Consider the following 22109-nt stretch of genomic DNA (forward strand, 5'->3'; position numbering starts at 1 on the left):
CAGTGGCTCTACAAGACCAGCCTTCTACTTTCTTTGGCTAGGTATCTGACTCATTAAAGCTGCCCAAGTTAGATTTAGGGAACGCAGTCTAAGCGATGGAGAAGGGGTACAAGGGTCAGCTCCTGTCCTGTAATCACCGACCCCTGGTACCTGCTCTCAGTCTGCCCTGTGCACTTATCCTCCACCCAAACCAGCTTTCTTTCCAACCCTCTGGATCACCTCTGACCCTCACATCAAACCAAACTTACCTCTACTCTACCTAGGTCTATGTCCTACACACCAAAATCCAACCTCCTAACTAGCTTAATCATTCTTAGCAGCATACCATCTCCTTCCTGGCTCCCCTTTTTAACTCTCATTTCCTCCCCAAAAGTTGTCCTTCTTGACCTATACTGACTACTGACAGATTAAATCTACTACTGACAGTAGAAACAAAGAAGCACCAAGCCCAGAATTTCAGGCCTTACCTAAAACACTTAGAGCAATTGTTCTCAACCCTCTCTGCACATTATAATCTCCCGGAGAGCACTGTAAAAATATGGATACTCCTGGATCACCCCAGACCAACCAAGTAAGATTCTCTGGGAGATAAAAAGATCAACAGACTCGATACCTTCACAATTTGCAGGGAGAAAGAAGTATTTAGGAGGAGGAGAGAAAGAAAAAGTAGGAAACAGGGATGTAGAGACTTGAGCTCTAGAATCTAAGGACAAATGACAGAAATAAAGACATCACACAACATTAAAAATAAAACCACGAGACACATCTCTTGCTTAGCCATTAACCTCATTTCTGAAAGCCTTTCTACATAACCTCAAGGGTAGGCAGGTCTAGACAACTTTCTAGTCAAAGGAAGGAAGACAGGGTAGAAAGAGCCAAGAAAGGGCCACCGTCATTAGAGGGGTGGGGAGATGGGTTTTTAGTTCTCTGATAGGTAGCAGAACTGCCACTTGAAAGGACAAAACAGGGGAAAGGCATACTACATATTATTCCTTTGACTCCAGCCAAAGTCCCCGACATATTCTCTGAAAGTATTCTACTTCAGACACAGAAATCGGTGTTAATTCTGAAAACACCTCTAGGAAAACTGACCTTGAATGCTGTTGGCCTTCACGAGATGGGCACAGTCCATCAAGACTTCCTTTGGGATGTCTTCTATCTTTTCCCCCTGAAACAAAAATAAACCAGATGGTCGACTACCTTGTAACTGATCGATACTGGAGCACTTACAGGGTTTTAGTGCCTTACGAAGCACAATTTTATTAAAAGCAGAGACTCTTCACTATATTTCAGAACACTGAAAAATGAAGTCTATTATGGGAATGTTTGAGAGAAGGCAGTACAAGTAATACAGAAAATACTAACACTTAAGAAGTGAGGAAAAAGGGTATTGAAAACCCCCCACCACAATATTAACTATAATTATGCCTGAGTAACTTTCCCCTCTTTCTTGTTACTTTCTTCTCTTCATTCTTACTTCTAGAAACCGTGTAGGGAAATGGTGCCCTATTTTTGATAAGTGGAAGTCTTCTTTGCTGAGGTCCTTATGACCCTGCTCACAAAGAGACACCTCATAGTTTTGGCTGTCAAACATCTGGTAGGTCATCTATCAGCCTTAATTAGAAACTCAGCTCTTAGTGTGTTAGATACAACCATCCACCCTAAGGGAAAAATAATATTGACTCATTTTCTGTACAGATAATGTAACAAAGTCAAAGCTGAATAAGCAAAGCCATCCCAAAACAACAAAAATACTTCAGAGACAAGAGCAATGGAATCACCTCAGTACTGGCTCCAACCAGGCATAGGATTAAAGAAGCACTTCTGTATGGGAACGAAATGTTCTTCCTACTAAATACTTGAGATTAATTTATACCATCATGTTTCTAAATTTGTTTTTGTTTGAAAATGGGGATCTCTCAAATACATAAATTGTGACCAAAAAATAAGTGATTTAAGTTTGCCATTACTTTAATGACCTATCTCAGCCTGTGCAATTCTCTGACCACTAAAATAAAGGATTCTGAATTTCACATCTTGATAACACAATGTCATTATTAAGAATATCAAACATTACACCAGGTTATAATATGATGCCTTCAGGGACTTCTAAAATACACAGAAGCAGACTGAGCCTACAGTAAATAAATCAAAATGAGTAATTAAAAAACAAAACAGCTACCATGTTTTAAGTACCCACGTGCCAGGCACTAAGTAAATAGCCATGTGAAATAGTTTACCTTCACTTTAGCAATGAAGAAACGAAGCTTAGCAAGGTTAAGTAACTGGGCCAAGGTCCCCTAAATCTAGTAAGTGACAGGACAGAGGTGAGACATGAACCCAGGGCTAAAGCCATGTTGTAGCAACTGAGCCCAGAGTAGGGTGCTTAAGAAATTCTCGTGGAAACGTACTTTCTTGGTCCTTGATGTCAGGCTACATCCTGATAGCCCTTCTTAATACCTGTGTCTGTCAGTATTCCTAAAGCAACCTCATCTTCCTGTTTTGCTACTTCTAATATGAGCAGACTTAAAAAAAAAAATCACTCAGCTTAGCATTATGAGTAAAGTCAGAGTAAACTCTGTGGAGAGTGTGAGGTGCCCTCAATATGTAAACGTCAGAATGTAACTGTGGGCTTTGTGCCATCCATGTTAATGAGATTAGAGACTCTTCTATGGGTTTTCAAAAACCAAAGCAGCCTAGGAAAGAATACTGCTGAATATCTGTGATCTTCAAGGTCTGGATTGAATTCAACAACAAAATTAACACATACGATGCTTAGCATGTGCCAGGCATTATCCTAACTGCCTCAGTCATGCTAGCTCACTTAATCCTCAGTAACATAGGTACCGATTGCTCCCTTTTACAGATGAGAAAACGGGCACAGCTAGGTAACTTGCTCAAAGTCACACAGCCAGTAAGCAGCAGAGCCAGGATTCAAATCCAGCAGTCTGGATCCTGAACCACTCTAGTCTTATTCCATCACTAACACGTACTTGGTACCTATTAAGTACAAAAGGCTACGCCGTTTACTACAGATCAACCATGTAAATGGTCCCTAAAAAGCATTTATTTTTACTGAGCACATTATGTGCTTCCAAAAGAAAATGAAATTAAATTTCTTTTCACACAAGGAGAAACTGGTGGTAATGTCAACTTGGGACTACTGCTATTACTTCCATTTTCTGACACAGAGTCTAAAGGAAAAAAGTTTAATCTGAACCAAGAGGAAACTTGGTAATACCATACTTTATTTCCTCTAAACTTAAAGTAGTTCCAAAATGGCAAGAAGTTGCCAAGGAGAATCCAGAGTTTTGTTCCAGCACAGAGTTCACAATCTTCCTCTTTTCCTTTACAACACAGTTCTCAAAAATATCAACAGTATAAATAAAGATGGGGCACAATGTTTAACCTTGCTAGTAAATTAAGAAGTGAGTATTATAACCATAATGAAATAGCATCTTGCATTTATTGAAAAATTGTCAAAAGGTTGCCATATTTTTTAAGTTATAAAATCCCAGGAAGGTCTGGAAAACCTGTATATATCAGGTAGCATTTTAAGCTAGCGCAATATTTTTAGAGGGCAATCTGGTCTTTGAAACATCTCCCAAATGCTTCTATCTTCTGGCTCAGTGATTCTACTTCTGAAAAAAAAATTTTTTTTAATGTTTTTATTTTTGAGACAGAGAGAGACAGAGCATGAGCAGGGGAGGGGCAGAGAGAAAGGGAGACACAGAATCCAAAGCAGGCTCCAGGCTCTGAGCTGTCAGCACGCAGCCTGACGCAGGGCTCGAACTCACAGACTGTGAGATCATGACCTGAGCTGAAGTCGGATGCTTAACTGACTGAGCCACCCAGGCACCCCGAGAATTATTGTAAAAAAAACCCAATTCAAAAAGAAAAACAGAAAGTGGTTCATAAAAAAAACTTCGCGTTAGGGATTCATGATGCTGAAAACTATAAACAACTTATATTCTGACAGGGGAGCCAGGTAACTGTGGCATATCAACTCAAAGCAGCCAGTCAAAACAATAAATATGAAAATAATACAGTAACATGAAAAAGTTTTCAAAACTGTCACATGAAAGAGTAATACAATCAACTAGGGGAATTAAAAATTGTAATAATACAATCAACAGGATGGGATATAAATGGAGACAAAAGAATTGGAGTGCATGGCATGACATCACTGAAAGGCATGGGGTAAAAAAAAAAAAGCAGCTTACAAATAACTTTGGAAAACAGCATTTCAACTGGAAACTGTAAGGCAAAAAGACAAAAATAATTGCACACAAACAGCATACTTTAGTTGATAAAGTTGTTTCGTATGGGGATAAAACTTAACACATCTGAAACCATTTCCACATATAGTGGGAGTCAAAAAGCAAATAGATAGTAGATGGTGGGAACCAGGCTTCTCACTGTGAGAAGGAATTAATAGAGAAGCAAAGAGAAAAGACTAGAATGGCCTCTATAATAACAGATTCATCACAGACATCAGTTTGAGCTCATGCTTAACATAGATACAGATAGAGAAACAATCCAACACACGAATTACTAACGTGGGTTAATATACATACATGTACTTCCTAGCTCTTTCTGCTGAGGGGGCCTAGAAGCAATGACACTCTAGGAGCAGTGAGCACACCAAGTCCAGATCTTGGCTCCTAAATACAATTCCCCAGTTAAAGGAATCAGGGTTCCTTGGAGAAAGGCCCGATTCTAGGACTGGGGCAGGGAAAATACAAGAAGAGCCCACACCATCTTAGAGTGTCAGAAAGGAAGTGCTCAAAAACCAAAAGGACAGCAGCATATCAAAGCAACACAGGAGCCAAGCTGAAAGAGCTCCAACCAAAGCTGGAACAACTTCAGCAACCAAATAACATAGAACCGATTATAACCCGAAGTACAAAATAAATGTATGAGTCCATACTGATACATGTAAACTGCTGTATTAAATATGTAGGGGAGAAGAGATAGAATCTTCCTTCTAAGTTTATGTAGATACTCCCCACTCCAAGAAGTGAAGCTTAATTCCATCCCCTCCCCTGTGAGTACAGGTTGGACTCGGTGATCTGTGTCCAAATAACAGAGTATAGGAGAGGGGAGGAAACCTGGCAAACACTGGCCTGGCCAGGAGATGAAGGTTAGCATCACTGGTGATAAATTCTACTAATGCACGTGCCCCTGACATGATGTGATGAGGAGGGCACTCCACTCCTGTGCTATTCTTCCTCCAAAACCCGTAACTCCAGTCATGAGAAAAACATCGGATAAACTCAAATTGAGGGGCCTTCTGTAAAAAAACCTGACCAGTACTTCTCAAATTGCCATGCTCATGAAAAATGGAAAAATCTCACACTTTCAGAGCGTGAACTGTCACAGACCAGAGACTAGGCACACGTGACAACTAAACACAACATGGGACACTAGACTGGATCCTGGAACAGAAAAAGGACATTAACGGAAAGACTGGTGAAATCAAAATAGAGCCCGGAGCTTAGTGAACAGTAACATACCAATGTTGCTTTCTTGGTTCTGACAAATCTGCCATGGTCATGTTAAGACGTTAACAATGGGGGAAGCCAGGCATGGGGTATATGGGAACCCCATGTAGTATAGACTATTTCTGCAACTTCTCTGTAAATCTAAAAGCATTCCAAAATAGGACATTAAGAAAAAAAAAAAAAAAAGGCAACACACATACCAAGTACGTATACCCTATGATTCAACTGTATAAAACATACGAATGTTAAGGCATTAGAAATAATAGTGGTCTTATGTTACTAGGAAACATTGCATCTTTTTCCTTTACTATTATAATGCTGTGTTAAATGTCCCAAAGAAGCCCCTGATAACTGGGAACATCTATCCTTGGTGAGGCAGGACAATCACATGAGTGTGAGAAAAAGGAACCACATGTGATCTCCACTGGAGAAGACAGAAGGTCCAGAACTGTCAACTGAAATGAAAGGGAGAGAGAGCAGAGGTGACGAACAACATACCTAAAGTTGCAGGATAATTAGGGCAGTGGTTCTAGCTAAGGTACGTACACTATGTCCCCTTTCAAGTTTCAAAGTCACCAGAATTTCCCTTAGTCATTTTCTGGGTCAGGGGTAGGACAGCTCTTCATTTGCTACCTTTTTTTATCTTTTGCACATATTTATTATTTTAAGCAATTTAACTGCCAAAAAAAAAACAAAAAAAAGGACAGAGGACAAGAGAGGATGCTCATCGCTAAAGAAAAAGCATGAGTCCATGTTTAAATCCAGTTACCTTATGTAATCGAAGGTATACATGAGCCGAAGAGAGTTTGTCCACGTGAAACCTACAAAGAATGAAAACTACTTTTAGCAAGAGGTACAAGACAACCATCTCCTCAGGCCCCTTGCATTTAAAGCATTCCAACCCAAAAAGTATTAACTCAGTGCTTACCACATGTCAAGCACCATGGGGAGTAAAAACACGATCACTGCCTCCAAAGGGCTCACTGTCAACTGGGAGAGGTAAGGTAAACAGGGCAAGTTCTGCAGCTGCATGAGACTAAGTGCCAAGCTGAATACTAGAGACAATAAATGGAAATGCCTTGGAAAGGGCAATTTTTTTTCAAGTGAGAAAGAGCTATCAGTGATCACAAACTTCACTGATGAACTGAGACTCAGAGGGTATCTGACTAAAACACAGGTCGTAGAGAAAACACAGGGAAAGGAATTTCAGGTGAGGAGAGAAGGGAATGAAAGAAGTCATCAAGATCCACGGTGTTGCAAGCCTGGGAGACCGGCAGGACTATAGAGGAAAATACTTTACAGGTGGAGAAGGCACCAGTTTGGGAAAAAAGATGAGAGGAATGGTTTGGGACGTCCTAAGTTCAAAAACAATCCAAAGAGAAGTACAGAGTTGGACAAGCCATAAAATGGGTCAGACCAACAATTCATCCCTCCTTGTATCTGACAATGGCACTAATATGTTTTCTGGGAAAGCACGGGGATTGCCCTTTATGATACAGTCCTAAAAAAATCCCAATGTCCTAAATTTACCTTTCATTAAGCCTCTATCATCCACCAATTGAAAGAAATCTTTCTAAACTTAATTCCTTTTACACCCTAGTCTAACATTTGGAGATATTTACCAAATAAAGTTGACATTCCCTCTTTCCAGCTTCCAGAGATGCCCCAGAATTCTCACAACAAACAACGGTAACACATGATGGTCACTTTGGGATTCTGATAACATTAGTCATCTCTTCCTTACTCCTCACCTTTCCAGACTGAAGAGTGCTCAGTAAAATCCTAAGGAGGCACCACTACACCCCATTATATATTTCTCTAGACATTTTCTTAGCATTAGTGTGTTTTTAGAAGTGAAAATGGTCACACACTCATGCCTACTGTAAGACGTGGACAGCATGATTCTATACAAATGTTAAGATTATGGTGTTTCTGGGGCGCCTGGGTGGCTCAGTCGGTTAAGCGTCTGACTTCGGCTCAGGTCATGATCTTGCGGTTCGTGAGTTCAAGCCCCGCGTCAGGCTCTGTGCTGATGGCTCAGAGCCTGGAGCCTGTTTCGGGTTCTGTGTCTCCCTCTCTCTCTGACCCTCTCCCGTTCATGCTCTGTCTCTCTCTGTCTCAAAAATAAATAAACGTTAAAAAAAAAAAAAGATTATGCTGTTTCTAATGCCCTCTTAAGGAAGTTAAGCATTTTGCTAGTCACCATGGATACAGAAAAATACTACACATTTTTTGCAGTTTGTGATACCTCTAGGTTTTTTTTGTTGTGTTTTTTTTTAACATGTATTCATTTTAGAGAGACAGAGTGTGAGCAGGGGAGGGACAGAGAGAGAGGAAGACACAGAATCCAAAGCAGGCTCCAGGCTCTGAGCTGCCAGCACAAAGCCCAATGTGGGGCTCAAACTCACAGACCGTGAGATCATGACCTGAGCTGGAGTCCCACGTTTAACAGACTGAGCCACCCAGGCGCCCCCTCTAGGTTTTATTATTATCCATTACTGATAACCAGAATTGGACATTGATTTATTTTTCTCATATAAAATTTATATTCCCTATAAGAGATTCCTACTGATTACCGTCTTTAGCTTGGCCTTTTCCACTGAAAAAAAATGTGTTTTTGCAAATCCAGAAATTATGTATCTTATTATCCTCTTTCAGGATCTTAGGAAGCAAGTTCAGTTGAAAAGTAACTTGCCCCATTCTGACTTGTCTTAAGCCAATTCTCTATTTATAACAACTCTTTCCTACATACCCATAGTAAATCAATTGTATCCTGATTTTTCTTAAAGGTCTGACATGGAATTTTGTCCAAAGAAATACATAAATAATTCAATGTCTATCTGATGGAGTCATACATAAGTAATCGAAATCCTAAAACACACACGGGAATATCACTGCTGATGCACAGAGCAACTGATGCACAGGCTGGGAGGTATATTGCTACAAGGGCAGGGGGAATGTGTGGAAGTGTGGGGCTTTGGTTGCACTGTAAATCAAAAAAGCCAGCTCTCTAAACAAACTATCTTGGGGAGGTTCCTTAAAAAAAACCTTTCCAAACCTCCCAAAATGTTTACTCTGAAAAGTTTAAATTATGCGCAGTAGAGTTCCCTAGTTCCTTCTGGTCCTTGTTATCGTCCTCTCCCTACTTAATCACTGTTTTCTTTACTGAATGCAGAGACTAAAAAGTTCAGTAAATGAGCACCAATGACCTGGGGATGCGGACGCAGGGCCTCAGAAGCTGGGCCATTGAACTCCTGAAAGTGGGGTCCCTGGAGATACTATTCTTTGGGGGTTTGGAGGCAGTAAACACACACTATTTCTATCTTCTTTTGCTTAAAGATAAATTCAGTTCCATTCTCATTTAGTCCTGGGAAAATCCTTTCCTTAAAGGTGTTTTCTGGTATAAACTCAGATGCTGATATCCACGCAGGTGAAGTTCTAAGGTTTACCTCAGAGTGAACCAGGTTGAAATGTGCCCTGGGGAATATCGATCAACTGAATCATAATTTTAGCATGCCCAGGAATGTTTCCAGGATTGACACAACAGTCTTGAAATTTAGGGCTGGCTATTCTACCTCACATCAGACCTCGAATAGCTTCTCAAAGTAAAAGTCAATCACTTCCAGCAAGAGTCATGAATTTCAGGGTGTCAAAATGGGTATCTGTAGACACCAGTTTGGTTAAGTAGGATTCCAGGAGATAGTCAACCATAACGAAATCAAAAACCCAACTGAGAATACACAGGGCGTAGGCTGTAAATTGGAAATTTCTCTTCCACTTACTTAAGAAAAAAAAAAAAAAAAAAAAAAAAAAAAAATCAGGTAAAAGGCTGTGGCAAATTGACTTTTGTGGTACATCTGGATATGTAACCTTTTCTGTGCAGGTGTTTATGCTTCAAACCTGACATGTTAAAACTTCACAGCAGATAACTACATAACAGATGCAGCCACATAACAGATGCAGTAGCTCTAATCTCCCTTGACAGGATCTGGAGATCTCTGGGCTTTAAGAACAACTGGAATAATCCAGCCTGGTGACAGGTGCTCAAAATGGAGACACCAGAATGCAGTTACTGTGAAGAAATGTCCAGCAGAGATCATTTCTACACAGGCAAAGAGTTAATTAGGAAGTCAACAAATATTTTTTGAACATGTACCAGGTGCCAGGTCCTATGCTAGGTAACGGGATGTGGGACTGAACAAAACAAGTGATCACTGTCCTCGTGAGGCTTATGGTCTAGGGTTCTAGGAAGGGAAGCAGCACTCAATCCAGAAGCCCTCAGCAGTGCAAACTGAACACCTGAAGTGAAGGGGGTACCAAGCGGTGTCTCCCTTGATGACACTTGTTACCTGAGCTCAGCAGATGGGCCTGTGTTGGGACAGGGGGCAGATAAAAAAAAAGACTTTAAAATTCCTCAGGTTTGTCATGCCTCTTGGTTCCTGGAGTGTGGACGTTAGAGATGGCAGACAGGAAAGCATTTCCTGCTTTTTAAGTTAGTCTCTGTGTAATAGTTTTCCTAATAAATGTCCAATGCTGTCCACTTCATTGAAAATCAAGCAACTCTCCTAAAAAGTGACAACCTAAACTCTGTCTCTGTAGGGAATTAAATGAAGGATTCGGGCCCACACTTGGAGAAAAGAGGTCCGGAGAGAGTTGCAGCAATGGCCTGAGGAAGGAAGGAAGTCACCCTCAGACAAAGAGCAGTAGCCTAAGGGAAGAACAAAATTGGTGATTCAGAACTAGAGCCGGCTGGGGGGCCAGCAACAACCACAGCAGATCTGTTCAGTTTCTTTTAGCCTTAGGGTCCTCATCTGAAAAATGGGCACAGGACTAATAACTATTTTACAGGGCACTGTGAAATTGAGTATGTCAATAAGGTAAACACCTGCCAATACTTTGCATCTAGTTAGGTATTCAATAACTAATGACAGTGTTCATTATTACTATCATTAAAGCAAACAGGATCCATGTGCTTATCTTCAGGGACAGCATTTGGTAGAGGGGTGTTTGTGGAGTTGTGGAGACTACACCCTACTCTAGGTGTAGAATTAGGCACCAGGACTCAGCAAACTGAGTCTGAGAGTGTTACATCAAAGTAACGGGAGTCCAGGTCCTCCTAAAAGGTTCCAGGTCTGAGTGGTAGAAACTCCCAGGTGGCATTCTAAGGCAGTTAGAAAAAGAAAAGAATAAAACTAAAGTGAGTTTTTGGTTTGTTCTGTCATTGCTTTTTGGGCTGGGTTTTGTGAGCAGCAAATTAAATTATCTCAGAAGGCAAAGAAAGCATGATTATTATTTTTTAAATTTCCAGAAAATATTTTAGAAAGAGGGGGTAGAGCCTGGATCGAGACAGGGCTAACCTCATGAGGGAGTTGAGAAGACAAAGGGAACCCAGCCTGTGTTTTCTATAAAGCTGGACCTGGTCAGATGCCCTATCTATTCCATCCACATGGAAGCTTCTATTTCCCTCACCACTTCTTGTGAAGCCCTCATCCATCTCCTCGAGAAGAGTGGTCTGAGCACATGAGTGTGGCAGTCTCACGAAACCACTCTGAGAAGACACATCATGAGGTAAAAGAAAGCTTCTGAGGTCCGGCCTCCAACCTCAGGGTTGCTGAGACATCATCCCCAGTCGACACAGCGATTAGAAATGAAGGGAGCTGGCAGTCAGCTACTTACCACCGAATATGAACAAAACACAAAGTAGGAGTTTCAGTTTTCATCATAAAAGTGAGGTGGTTGGCCAAATCCGAGAAAGTATATAATGCATAGAAAGCAGAACCAAAATTGTTACTTACCAAATATCTTCAGGCCAGCCATACTTTATTAGATCTTCGTCTAGAGTGAGAAACAAGAAAACAAAGAAAAGGTTAAAAAAAAAAAAACCTGTCAAATGAAAATATGCCAGAGTTTATACCAATCCTTCCCACAACTGTTTCTCTCCCTTAATGGAGAAAAGAGTAGTTGAGAGAGGCTTTGATGCCTGAAAATAGAGAAAAAAAAATTTGTAAAAATAGCTTTTAGAGTTGTCATAATTGATATAATTTTTATAATACTTAAAAGAAAGTTCAAGATATTTCTAATTTTTTAAATTGTATTTATTTATTTTAGGGGGGAGGAGCAGAGAGGGAGAGAGAGAGTGCCAAGCAGGCTCCGCAGTGTCAGCATGGAGCCTGATGCGGGGCTCGATCTCACAAGCTGTGAGATCATGACCTGAGCCGAAACCAAGAGTCAGACACTTAACTGACTGAGCCACCCAGGCACCCCCAAAGATATATCTATTAAAAGTTAGTTAAACTTCAAATTAGAGCAGCTGAGAGGTTAGATGAGGTCTTGGGAAATTGATTCACTGTAATAAACTTATTTGTCAAAATGGTTTTGTTCATCAGTGAACTGTGTTTTACTTCTTAAAAGAGACCTCTTAATTATAAAATAGTAGAAAATTAGAAAATAAAACCACCACCAGAAGTATAAAAAAGGAAATAGAAATCACCTAAAATTCTGTCACATATGAAAATAAAAATAAAATAGAAGAAATAGCTATAAGTTAAAAGTAACTGTCTCTGCAGGACAAAACAAGGACAGGATGGAAAATATTATTATGATACATATTCTGTTACTATTTGAATTCTTAAGCTATGTATTTCTTAGATAAAAGTAAAATTAAAAAGTAAAAAGGTCTTTGGAAACAATGACTACTTAATTCTACCATATGAATAAACTTTTCTATTGTTCACATGTTTTGTTTTTTTTTAAACTTTATTTACTTATTTTGAGAGAGAGAGAGAGCAAGCAGGGGAGGGGCAGAGAGCAAGGAAGAGAGAGAGAATCCCAAGCAGGCTCTGCACTGTCAATGCAGAGCCTGACGTGGGGCTCAAACCCACGAACTGGGAGATCATGACCTAAGCTTAAGTCAAAAGTCAGATGCTTAACTGACTGAGCTACCCAGGTACCCCGGGGCTGTTTTAATTACAAATGCTTCAGTAACTATTTTTAAAATAAATATGTTCATATTCCCGATTATTTCCTTAAAGCATATTTATATTTTTAAAAGGTAAATTATTAGTTCAAAATGTATACTTCTGTATTTTTAAGACTAATAACATATATCACTACAGAAAGGTAAGACCTATACACACGAATAGCCATGCTAATAATTAGAAATGAATTGTGTCTAATACAAAAGCGTTAAAGTATTAGATACAAAGTTAAAAATTATAAGCTAAACAAAATGATTGATATGATGACTTAAAATGTACCCAAGGAAGTATAATCTATCTAACTTGAATGGGGTATTCATTTTCCAGAAAAGCAAAAGGATGATAAATCTTGGATAATCTTAGAAACTGCAGACACTAGGGGCGCCTGGGTGGTTCAGTCAGTTAAGCCACTGACTTCAGCTCAGGTCATGATCTCGCGGTTTGTGAGTTCGAGCCCCACGTTGGGCTCTGTGCTGACAGCTCGGAGCCTGAAGCCTGCTTCTCATTCTGTGTCTCCCTCTCTGCCCCTCCCCTGCTCACATTCTCTGTCTCTCAGAAATAAACAAATGCTAAAAAAATTTTTTTTAAAAACTGTAGACACCATACATTTTCTGAAGGGCTTTGTATTAGCTTACATGGGAAGCTGAGCCAATAGCCAACAAGTAATCAAAAAAAGGAAAGGGAAATAAAAAAACCTCTTTTCCTCAGTCAGGCAATGTTTGGCCTCCTGGTGACACCTGCTGGCTAATAAAAGGAAAACATCTGAAAGTTTTTAGTGAAAGAAAGTAAATTATTCAATTAAAAATGCACTGATGTTCTATCCAGCCCTTAGGCTGAAGTCATCAAGGCTATCAGGAATAAGTATGATGTGCTAGGAGCACTAGGGAACAGGGTGCTTTAAAAATGTAATCTCTTTTTTACAAAGCAATCTAGGAAAGCTGGCACCTCCAAATGACTCCCAAGGGCTCCTGGGTTTTTTTTTTCCCCACATACATTTTATTACTTTTTTAAAATTTATTTTAAGAGAGACAGAGTGGGGGAGGGGCAGAGAGAGAGGGGAGACAGAGGATACGAAGCAGGCTCTGCATTGTCAGCGTGAAGCCTGAAGTTGGGCTTGAACCCACGAACAGTGAGATAACCACCTGAGCCAAAGTCGGACTCTTAACCGACACAGCAACCCAGGCACCCCTCTACATACATTTAAATGACAGCAAAACTCGACTCAAGTGGACTCTAGAAAGAATCTAAATTTACATCTGCAGACATAAATTCTATATTTAGATTTATATCTGTAGATATAAATTCCTACAACAGACATTTAAAGGATTCTACGTCAAGCCCATCCTAACCCGCTCCTCCTTGGCTCTCCCTAATCACATTTATGCTGCCCCCTCCTCTACTTCTACAGCACTTATTCATATTGCTTCATTTCACCTATACTTTTTAAAATAGACATTTTTTATTTTACTCTTTCTTTTGGAGAGTAGGTGAGTGAGCAGGGAGGGGGAGGGAGAGGGAGAGAGAATCTTAAGCAGGCTCCATGCTCAGTGCAGAGTCCGATGTGGGGCTCAGACTCATGAACCGTGAGATCATGACCTGAGTCAAAATCAAGAGTGTGCTGCTCAACCAACTGAGCCACACAGAGGCGCCCCTAAATTAGACTTTATTTTTGAGAGCAGTTTCTAGGTGCAGAGCAAAATGACCGAATACTTGTTTTTGCATGTGCCTCTCCACCTTTAATACTATGAAAACAGAGACTACATCTTCCTCTTTGGATGCTCAGACAGGCTGGTGTATGGGTCCACACAGATAAGCTCTAGCAAACACTGAACTAAAATGGAAGGAAAAAAGAGACCTGGTGGGAATGTCACTGGCACAGCTGCCTTAGGTCAGTAACACTAGCAGCCCAGCAGTGTGAGCCAGTATCAAGGCAGTCCTTCACTGTAAGAAATGTATCAAGTCCCCTGCCCAGAGTTACACAGTGCAAAACCCAGGCAACCATACGTAGCAGCTCTCCTTTAGGTGCTTCTCAGTAACCTAAGTCTTGGGTTAGCATCCTTGATATGGTAGAAAGGAAAGCAGATTTGGTTAGGTGTGGATCCGTACCTACTGCAGATAACCATGACTGGTTATAAACAGCCTCCTTGCTCGAGGTAATACAAGGAGATAGCATCCCTGCTCAGCTACATTCATCAGGATGGGGCTACGAAAAAAATACAAGTTGCCTCTGATGATGTAGGAGTTACTAAGAGAAATATAAAAACAAGTATACTGCAGACTGGGTGCCTCCATTAAGTCAGACTAGAGACAATGTCATGAATTCATTATAAGGAAAAACTGTTTAAAAATTAGTTATTTTATTCTGCTGGTTTTTTTTCTCTTGGCTAGGATGTAATAGGCTTGCTTATTCTGATTCTGCCTTATGGTAACCAGTATTACCACACAGTTCTAAACCATTTATATAGATCTGATTAAGAACTATATATATTTAAATATCGGGGTGCCTGGGTGGCTCAGTTGATTGAAGGTCTGACTTTGGTTCAGGTCATGATTTCAGTTTGTGAGTTTGAGCCCCACACTGGGCTCGCTGCTGTCAGCGTGGAGCCCACTTTGGATCCTCTGTCCCCCTCTCTCTCTGCCACTCCCCACTCACACTCTCTCTCTCAAAATTAAACAAAAAAAATTTAAAAATAAGATTTCCATAGCTATTACATATATCACGTTATATATTTTATACATGTTTTATACACGTTCTTTATTTTTTATGTTATGCATACATATGTTTATGTTATGTTGTATGTTAATCACATATATGGGTTAATTATAGTTATATATTTACACATATCATAGTTATACATAACATTATTGTTCTTTGACATCTTTTAATTTTTGGCCTTACTTATTTCATTAATGTCAAATGTCCCATACTGAAGAATGTTATTCTTGTCTCTTTTAAAGAATCAAGTTTAAACTGTTGTCAGTTTCAAACTGCACCTAGAACAGACACTGATGGTTGTAGGGGGGAAAAAGAGCTAAAGAAGCTCCAGTGGTGACAGCTGCCATTACTGAGTGCCCACCCTGGACCAGGCACTTTACCCACGCTCTTTGGTTTCACCTTCACGACCCTGCAAGGCAGATACTGTCCCATGATCCTCTTCTTCCATTTCAGCAATGTGAGGTTCAAAGAGGTTAAGTAACTATAGCTACTTTATTAGGAGCTGGGATTTTAACCCAGATGGGCCAGACGTCAGGGCTGTCTTTTCTAGGAAATTACACTAGCCCTGTGAGAAGAACGACTGTATCTTCTCCAAGCGTGAAGAAGTGTAATTCTGTCATTTCTCCAAGCTCCCTTGTTGCAGATGTTTTCTCCCTCAGCCCAGTGCTGTCAACTCAATGCTCTAGAGCAAGAAAGCTAAACTTCTCCCTCTTCACTCGTGCAGTCAAAAGGCCATCCCCTTAAACGGTTTTTCCTTTTAAGCTTTAGTTCAAATTCACTAGTGGGTAAAAAAATTAATTGAGCAGGTTGAGACTAGCTTTTTAAAAACAAAACAAGAGGGCACAGCGAAGAGTATGGGTATTTTTTGTAAATTTTTGTTTTAGTTACATAAATGTGTGCAATATGGAATAATGTATTTCATTCTGAGGAGAGTGGTCAATAAAGTCTGAAAAAACTGTTAACATTTCATGACTCAAAAAGAGCCATCTTCGGCCTCAAAAAACAATAGATATGTTTCCTTTATTCCTAAATGTGGTAAAAATGTACAGAAAATGAGCTTTTCAACCAAGTCACAGATTATTTTTACTTGACATAAACTAGCATAGGTTAACCTGATTCGTATCACCCTAAATCAAATGATACCACAAAAACTCTTAATAAAGTTAACTTTCTAATCAGCAACAAATGGTCCAAGAGGCTCTAATGTTATTTGATATAACTAAATTCTAGGAAAGGAAACCCACTGGAGTTAATGGGCCTAACTAGTAGTAGTTAGTTGAAAACTCATATCCAACCAACCATGTGGGGTGGGGGGAGGGGGCAATTGACACTTACCTGTTGGAAATTTTAAAATCAAATGCTTTTGAAAACTTACTTTCATATTTATCCTTTCCCATGTAAATAGTGTAAGCAGATGAGTTAACTAAGACAAAACAAAAATATAAAAAACAGTTAGATAACTTCATCCCCAGCAAAACTGCTTCATGGGAAAATCAAGTGACAAATGCTTCGGTTAGGGGTTGCAAGACATGGCCTGTAGGTCAGATCCAGCCCTGTCTTTGGACAGCACACAAGCTAAGAAATGACTTCTACATTTTTAAAGAGTCGAAAACACAAAATGAAGAAGAATAAAGCTACAGAGATGTGGCTCACAAAGTCTAGAATATTTACTACTGGGTCCAAAGAGGAAACATTTACTGATCCTTACTATAGAAGCTACTTCCCTACTTTCATCAGGACATAGTTTAATACAACTCCAGTTTAGTCCCATAATTTTGCCGTCTTCAAAAGAGTTAAAAACAAAACGAAACAAAAACCCAACCTTCACCTCAACCATTTAAAAATAGGTTCCTATACTTAGCTAAGCCTTTTCATTATTTTATTTAGCCAATATTAGTTTTTTCCAGGTGTGCTACACATTATAATGGGCTCCTAACCTATTCTGGGGAAACACAGTTTTCAAACATCTTCTAAATCAGTGATTCTGAACCCTCATTACGCGTTAGAACCACCTAATTGTGTCCCAGCTCCATTAAGACTAACCAAATCCAAATCTCTGGTGGGTAAGCAATAGTGTTTTTTTAAAGGATCTCCAACTATTTCCAATGTGAACTCAGTGTTAGGAACTCAGCGTAAGTCAAACTAAATATTCTAGGTATGGCTTACCTTAGAAATGACATTTGCTTTACTAAGCTAGTGTCTTTTAATGTAGGCATCTTCCATCTGGGGTCAACTAAAAAGTTAACTTTCCTAATTGAAATTCTATCTGGGTTCGGGCTTCCAAGCTAGTCTACCAAAATTTGTTTGACCCCATTTGTAGCAAAACTCCTGAATTAATGGTCACTGGGCCCCTAGTCTGGGCAGTTTGTTGACTGTCGCTAGACAGCACAGAACCAGGATGTGTGAGTGGAGCTCTAAAGGCCAGGGAGCAGCACTCTTTCATTTATAAATTCTTAAATAAATTGCCTGTACTTCCAGTAATGAGAAGCTCTCTAAATTATCATAGTTGCCTCTCTTGGGGAGGGAAAAATCTCATATCTTTCAGTCAACAGTTATAATGACTACAACGCAAAATTAGTTGGAAGTAGTTGAGAGAACTAATTGGAAAGGAGAGAGTATTTGCATTGACAGAAATATCTGCCTATAATTGAGCATTACATTCGCTTGGTAAGGCCTCAGCATAGCCAGAACAGCCATTATAACAAATGCCAGAAGTGCAGAAATAAAACCATTTCAGATTCTCTCTGCACGACCTAGCAATATTCACCCTTTGATCCTACAATGTCACCATTAAGTACATACTATAATTACTCTATCAAGCAATGATGTTCTTTTTACAAACTAAACACTCATTAATTGAGACTGGTTAAACACACTATAGAATATCCATAAACAAATACCAGGCACCCACTGAAAAGAAAAGGTAGCAATTAAATAGAACAGCATTTTTGTATATATAAAGCAAGATTCAATTTGTAAAAAAATGAATATATAGTTGTATGTACATGTTTACAAATATATTTTTAATATATGCACCTATTTTCTGTATGTGTATGGAAAATATACATATAACTGTTAATAATACTTACCTTGGCTAGCTCACTTATGAAATATATAGATGGTTTTGTAATCAGACTGAAAGTAATTTTTAAAATGATTAAAATAAAATAAAGCTGTTTGTGCAGGCTAAGCCATCTAAATTACAGCCAAGAGAACGACACACTATTGTTTGGACGGTTGACCTATAAAATGAGGTGATTAAGAACATAACTCAAATGCAAACTGAAGAATATTCTACAAAATAATTCAACAACAGTGTCATGAAAGGCAAAGGCCGAGCAACTGCTCCAGATTAGAATAGACTAAAGAGTAATGAATGACAGTGGAATGCAACAATGATTGATAATTGCCCTTTGTTATAAATGCATTAGGACACTAATGCAAACTGAACAAAAACTGCTGATTATATCATAGTATTGCTGCAATGTTAATTTCCTAATTTTGATAATGAGGAATGTTTTGTGATGGGGGGGGGAACCTGAAGTATTTAGGGGTAAACTGCAAATTACCAACAAACGGTTCAAGAAAAAAATGTGTGTTTGGAGAGAGAGGTAAAGAGAAAGGAAAAGAAAGAAACAGAAGTTAAAATGTTAGAATCTGGGGGAGAGGTTATAAAGGAAATCTTTTATTATTTTTGAACTTTTCTTAAAGACTGAAATTAGTCAAAATAGAAAATTAAAAACAAAAAGGAGCAAGAAGTCTCAATGAAGTTCCTGTCTATGTTAATAAGGATGAAAGAAAAGTAAATTGAATTATTCTAGTACTTTTGTTATTCTTGCCCAAATAGTATGTTTGATTAGTATGGGAAGTAATTATCTTGAAGATACTGGATTCAGGTATAGCACCAGTCCACTTCAGAGACTCTGATAATTTCATAATTTACAGAACAATCTATCTGGAGATAGATGCAATTAAAAGGTACTAAAAGTACAGAAGGACTCAATGAGCTAAGTGCTGATACCTTGTGGGTCCATAAATCAGATGGTCTTGAATTAGACAGTGGAAATACAGAAAGGCTAATGTTTCATTATTCCATTATGACAGGTCATGAAACATGAATGAAGTTAAAGAGATTTTAGTCAGATACTAATTTTAAAAGGAAAGGCAGAAACAAAACAAAACAAAAAAAACCTGAGATTTTCTCCCCATTTAAAAAATTTTTAAACAGTGGGGCACCTGGGTGGTTCAGTGGGTTAAGCACCTGACTTCAGCTCAGATCATGATCTCACAGCTTGTGGGTTCAAGCCCCACATCAGGCTCTGTGCTGACAGCTCGGAGCCTGGAGCTTGCTTCAGATTCTTTGTCTCCCTCTCTCTGCCCCTCCCTCTCCCTCTCTCAAAAATAAAATAAAATATTAAAAAAATTAAAGAATATCTTTAAAAAATTTTTTTTAAATGGTAAACCATAAGTTGGTTGAAATGCTTGTCTATCTATAAGAAGTCATTTCCTGAAGATTCTGTATGTTCAAGCTCTTTTCTGTAATGGAATTATGTAGTTTTACCACTATTTAACTGAAAAGGTTACAATTTTTCCATTAACTTTGTAGTTTTAAAAGATTTGCTGCAGAAGTGCATTTTTGTTAAAGACCAAATATTTTTCCAACAGGAAGCAACTGTGACCTTATAATAGAAGCCAATGAGAAAAATATGACCCATTATCTGTGGGCACCTAGGTAACTCTAGTTACACTTTTGACTAGTGCTCAAAAAATTTAGAATGGTTTTAAGGAGAATTAGGCAGCTAGCATAAAATACATTTAGTACCTATATACGCTGCCTGTATTTTTTTTAATGTTGATTCATTTTTCAAAGTGAGCGGGGGGTGGGGAGGAAGAGAACGGAATAGAGGAGCCTAAGTGGGGTCTGTGCTGACAGCAGAAAGCCTGATGCGAGGCTCAAACTCACAAACCAGGAGATCATGACCTGAGCTGAAGTCAGACTCAACCAACTGAGCCACCCAGGCACCGCCCGCCCCCCCCCCCCCAAGCCTGTATTTTTTTATTCCATTGTTGAGCCTGTACAGATATCTGTGTTGCTGGGAAGCTAAAAATTGATGCAAACAGAACAGAAAAGACGAAGGATGAAAATGCTACCAGGGGCCTGTAACGATTTTTCAGGCTAGTGTGAATTTCATTTTTGATAATTTTAATAATATGGGTAAAACAAGCCAAATCTATAAAGGCAGAGAAATAGCTTATGGCACACTGTGGCAGTCAGGACTACTGAACAAAATGGTGCGATGTGGCAGTGTGATGGTATAGGAGGGGTGACTGGAGGCTATCTGTATTACAGATTCCTTGGGTCTTACTGTTCTCATCTTTACAGTATCACCCTATTCGAACCCACAAAAACAACATGGAACTAGTTAAACTTAAATCTCACCTTTTACAAGCAAGAAGTGAGTAGCAATAGAATAGCATGCGTTTTGACTAAGTTAAAAAACAAACAAACATTAGTTTATTCAACAAGCATTTATGAAGTGCTATGAGCCAGGCACTAGGCTAGGGAAACAAGATAAGGAGATCCTGCCCCTGTCCTCAAGAAGTTTACACTCTATCCAGATCAAGCAGACAGCATTTAATACTATATAAGAGCAACGCCAAAGGTACACATGCGGTGTTAGTGGGGTGCCCCAAAGAGGTTTATCTAAGCAATCTCTGGGGGGGAGTTAGGTCGGGAAAGGCATTTGAAAAAGATGGGCCAGAGTTGTCTAAAGGAAGTTAACTCAGGATTGACCAGGCAAAGGGAACAACATAAGCAGGAAAAACGAGGTCCAGACCATACCATTTCCTGGAAACTAAAAGCACCCTTTTCTTGTCAGCCAAAGACAATTCAGAAACACTATCACATATCAATTTTTGATATCTGGGACATCAACTCTGCCTCTTTTTATTATTCTGTTGCCTTCCAAGCCCTACCACCCTATCCTAGAACGGTACGGTGCCCTTCCTGTAAGGCAGAGTTCTTGGCAGGTATTTCCTTTCTCCCTCAAAGTGGATAATTACCAGGACGCAGCCAGAATAAAGGCTAAGGAGGTGAGGGTGAGACCTGGGATGTGGGTGTGAAGAAGCCCACAAACTCTGCCCAATTCCAGATAGCGAAAGGAGGTCTCTCCAAAGGAAAAGAACTTCCGAATGCAAAGACAGCAAGTGTGACGGTCCATTTACCTCCCCCCAGGCCGTGGTCAGGGGCACACGGGGACGACAGGGACAGACCCAAGTGGGGACCGAGAAGGGGCGGGAAGAAGCACCCAGTGACGAGGCGGCGCTTTAGGCGAAGTGCAGGCTGAACAGCAGCCTGGGGGTCCCGGCTTCGGAGCCCCGTTGTTGAGCTGTGACTGAGGAGGTCACGGCGCCCACTCACCGCTGCTGCTGGTAAAGTAGAACACCATGATCCCGGCGGCGGCACAGCGACTCCAGCGCGGAGTAGGAGCACTCAACTCGCAAGATACCAGGATACCAGAAGCGCGGAGGCCGCCTGTCCCCCGGAACTCCTCGCTCACTTCCGGCGGACGTCGGGTCGCGTCATAACGCCAGCCCGTCGGCGCCATCTTTAATCCTGGCGAGGAGGAAGTTATAGGCGGGCTAAGAGGCTTTATTGGCTTGGGGGTTGAGAAGGAAAGATGGAGCTAGGGCAATTCGTGGTTGGAAGACACAGCGAGAAAACTCTGACTTCTTGAAAGTAAAACACCTTTGACCGACTTTATTTGCAGAACTTTCACCGAGTGGGCAGTCTTATCTTGAGGCTTATGTGTTGGTTATATCTGCCACCCATCACGCCTTATGGGTTCCCTGGCAGCAGAAACCGTTTGCTTTCTTCACAGGTGTTCCCTGTGCTATTCACAGTACTTGACA

The 22109-nt window shown here is 40.0% G+C and overlaps 1 protein-coding gene across 2 annotated transcripts in view; it reads right to left on the bottom strand.

The window, feature by feature from the left end:
* CCDC25 (coiled-coil domain containing 25) overlaps positions 1-21743 on the bottom strand; it is a 40510-nt gene extending 18767 nt beyond the window's left edge. The window contains exons 1-5 of one of the 2 annotated variants that reach the window (XM_030312666.1): positions 21619-21743; positions 16573-16620; positions 11300-11339; positions 6274-6325; positions 1093-1168 (exon numbers count right to left, since the gene is read on the bottom strand). In XM_030312666.1, the coding sequence (XP_030168526.1) occupies positions 1093-1168; positions 6274-6325; positions 11300-11339; positions 16573-16620; positions 21619-21646 (244 nt within the window). In that variant the 5' untranslated portion in view covers positions 21647-21743. The remainder of the gene's footprint in view (positions 1-1092; positions 1169-6273; positions 6326-11299; positions 11340-16572; positions 16621-21618) is intronic. The other variant, XM_030312667.1, reaches the window with a different exon arrangement.
* Between the last annotated feature and the right edge of the window lie 366 nt (positions 21744-22109).

Source organism: Lynx canadensis, chromosome B1, assembly GCF_007474595.2.
Source record: "Lynx canadensis isolate LIC74 chromosome B1, mLynCan4.pri.v2, whole genome shotgun sequence".
NCBI lineage: Eukaryota > Metazoa > Chordata > Mammalia > Carnivora > Felidae > Lynx > Lynx canadensis.